This window comes from Myotis davidii, unplaced genomic scaffold (genome assembly GCF_000327345.1).
Source record: "Myotis davidii unplaced genomic scaffold, ASM32734v1 scaffold1097, whole genome shotgun sequence".
Classification (NCBI taxonomy): domain Eukaryota; kingdom Metazoa; phylum Chordata; class Mammalia; order Chiroptera; family Vespertilionidae; genus Myotis; species Myotis davidii.
In genome coordinates this window covers 62,470-65,339 of record NW_006288117.1, presented here as the reverse complement: position 1 = coordinate 65,339, position 2,870 = coordinate 62,470, and the positions used below count along the sequence as shown (strand labels likewise).

The window sequence follows — 2,870 nt, the reverse complement described above, 5'->3', positions numbered from 1 at the left end:
TCATCTGGGGATGGACAGCAGTGGTTCTGGGATAATGGATGTTGGGCATCTTAGAAATGTGGGGGTGGGTAATGCCTTCTAACCCAGCCTCTGGTTTCCTTCCAGGGGCCTTCCCCAAACCCACCCTCTGGGCTGAGCCAGGCCCTGTGATCCCCCGGGGAAAGCCCCTGACCATCTCCTGTCAGGGGACCCCAGAGGCTGAGGAGTACAGTCTGGATAAAGAGGGAATCACAGCACCATGGAAAAGAGAGAAGCCACTGAAGCCTGGGGACAAGGTGAAGTTCTCCATCCCACACATGACAGAGCTTAATGTTGGGATATTTCGCTGTTACTCTCTCAGCCCTGATGGCTGGTCAGAGCCCAGTGACCCCCTGGAACTGGTGGTGACAGGTGAGAGGACACTCAGGGGTCCCAGCCTCAGGTTGGGCCCTCAGGAAAGGGGTCTGCTCTCAGGGTGTCTCCCTCTCACAGCCCAGCCCTGGGGGACATGAGGGAAGAGTGAGTCCATTTAACACGCTGCCTCCTCCTCTCCTAGGATTCTACCGCAAACCCAGCCTCTCAGCACTGCCCAGCGCTGTTGTGACCTCAGGAGGGAACGTGACCCTCCAGTGTGGCTCAGGGCAGGGATTTGACAGGTTCATTCTGACTAAGGAAGGAGATCACAGGCTCTCCTGGACCCTGGACTCACAGCCACAGCCCAGGGGGCAATTCCAGGCCCTGTTCCCTGTGGGCCCAGTGACCCCCAGCGATAAAGGGCCATTCAGATGCTATGGCTGTTACAGGAACAGCCCCCAGGTGTGGTCACACCCCAGTGAAGCTCTGGAGCTCCTGGTCTCAGGTAAAGCCCATTATTGCCCCTTCCATTGATTCAGGCAACAAATACGGGGTGTTCTAGGGTCATTAATTTGAGTGCAGCCCCATATGAGAGGGTGAGGGGAGCACAAGGGCTCCTGGGCCCGAGTCACAGAGAAAGACAGTGAGTCCTTATGTCCAGGCCAGGAGAGGAGAAGCAATGCAAGCTACTGTGGGGCCTTGGGCCTTCTCTTGGAAGTTCCGGGTCTGTGGCCCGGCTGCCGTTTGTTAGGTAATTTTCAGGTTGCAGAGGGCCGGGGCATTCATATTCACCTCTGAGGGAAAGCCGCCCTCGAGTTCCAAGTTCTGCCCGCTGCCAGACAGTCCTGCAGCCCCTGGATGGGCTCTCTCAGGCCCACTTCCCCCTGGACACTCTGAACGGCTGACAGTGGGGGGGCGGGTACATATGCTAGAGTAGGAACAACCTTTTCTTTGAGTAGTTGGCCCCTCCAGTGACACCTTGGACATCCTAGTGGCAGGTGAGGATCCAGTGGATTCAGTCAGGCACCCGGGTCTGCACAGGACCTGCTGGGGGTCTCAGGTGGGTGAGGCCAGAATGAAGGTGCAGGGCCCCAGGGAGAGAGACGGAGATGGGTTGGGAGGGGAGATGGGGAGACTCAGAGAAACAGAGACAGACAGAGAAGAGGGTCCTCAGAGAGAGGCCTGGTGACTCTCAGGGCAGAACCAGGTGGGCAGGCAGCCCTTACCCTCCCTCCCTCTCCCGAGGACACCTGCCTGACTGGCCCTCCCACTCCCTCGTCCAAGCCCAAGGGTGGCCTCAGGAGAGAACGTGATGCTGCTGTGTCAGTCACAGAGCTCAAGGGACAGGTTCCTTCTCTCCAAGGAGGGGGCCCCCGAAGCCCCGCTGATTCTCAGATCAAAGAACCAAGCTCAGCAGTACCAGGCAGAGTTCTCCATGGGCCCTGTGACCTCAGTCCACAGAGGCACCTACAGGTGCTACAGCGCACACAGCTCCTCCCCTTACCTGCTGTCACTCTCCAGTGAGCCTCTGGAGTTCCTGGTGTCAGGTGAGGGGAAGGGACCCTGGACTCACAGACACAACACAATGGGTGGCCGCAGGCCCTCTTCCCTGTGGACCTCGTGACTCCCAGCCACAGGGAGACATTCAGATGCTATGGCTGTAACCAGAACAATCCTCAGGTGTGGTCACACCCCAGTGACCCCCTGGAACTCCTGGTCTCAGGTGGTCCCATTATTGTCCCTGCCATTGATTCAGGCACCAAAGACTGGGGTGTTATTAGAGTCATTAATTTGAGTGGAGCCCCATGTGAGAGGGTGAGGGGAGCACAAGGACTTTTGGGCCAGAGATCTGGAGAGAGAGAGAGTGAGACCTGCGGGCCAGGCTAGGAGAAGAGGGTTATGGGAGAAGCAGTCTCTGTAATTCACATCTGTTCTCCTCTGGTGAGTCTGGGAAGTCCCCCCTCCCCCGACCCATCAGGGCCCCATTGTGGTCTCTGGACAGAGCCTGACCCTCCAGTGTCACTCTGAGGTCTCTATGACACATTCGCTCTGTCCAAGGAGGGGGAACGGACCTTCCCCAGAGCATGATTCCACTGGACACTGCTGTACTGAGAAGTGTTCCAACCTGTGGGCACCACTCTGCAATGCCCTGTTCCCCCTGGAGGGCTTCAGGCCCTCAGTGCGCACCTGAGACTCAAGGGGGACCATGGACAGCTCATGAGGAACTAGAGGATTCCTGCCCAGACTCTATGTGAAATTCATAGCTGCTCTCTACATTTTTTTAAAAAAATCTTTATTGTTGAGAGTATTACAGATGCCCTCCCCCCTATTTTATTCTTCCTTAACCCTTCTCCACCTGGTTGCCTTCCTGTTTTTCCTAGGCCCTCACCACGCTGTTCTCTGTGTCCATGGGTTATGCGTATATGCATGTAAATTCATTGGTTAATCTCTTTCCATCCTCTCCCCCTGCCCCTCTGAGATCCATCAGTCTGTTCCATGTTTCCAGGCCTCTGGTTCAATTCTTTTTCTTCACTTTA

At 56.3% G+C, this 2,870-nt stretch overlaps 1 protein-coding gene across 1 annotated transcript in view; it reads left to right on the top strand.

Annotated features, from left to right (window-relative positions):
* Window positions 1–1,957, top strand: part of LOC107182502 (leukocyte immunoglobulin-like receptor subfamily B member 4) — a 2,249-nt gene extending 292 nt beyond the window's left edge. Inside the window, exons 2-4 of the mRNA XM_015561446.1 lie at window positions 106–390; window positions 536–597; window positions 1,640–1,957. Coding sequence (XP_015416932.1) covers window positions 106–390; window positions 536–597; window positions 1,640–1,957 — 665 coding nt within the window. The remainder of the gene's footprint in view (window positions 1–105; window positions 391–535; window positions 598–1,639) is intronic.
* The last annotated feature ends 913 nt before the right edge of the window (window positions 1,958–2,870 follow it).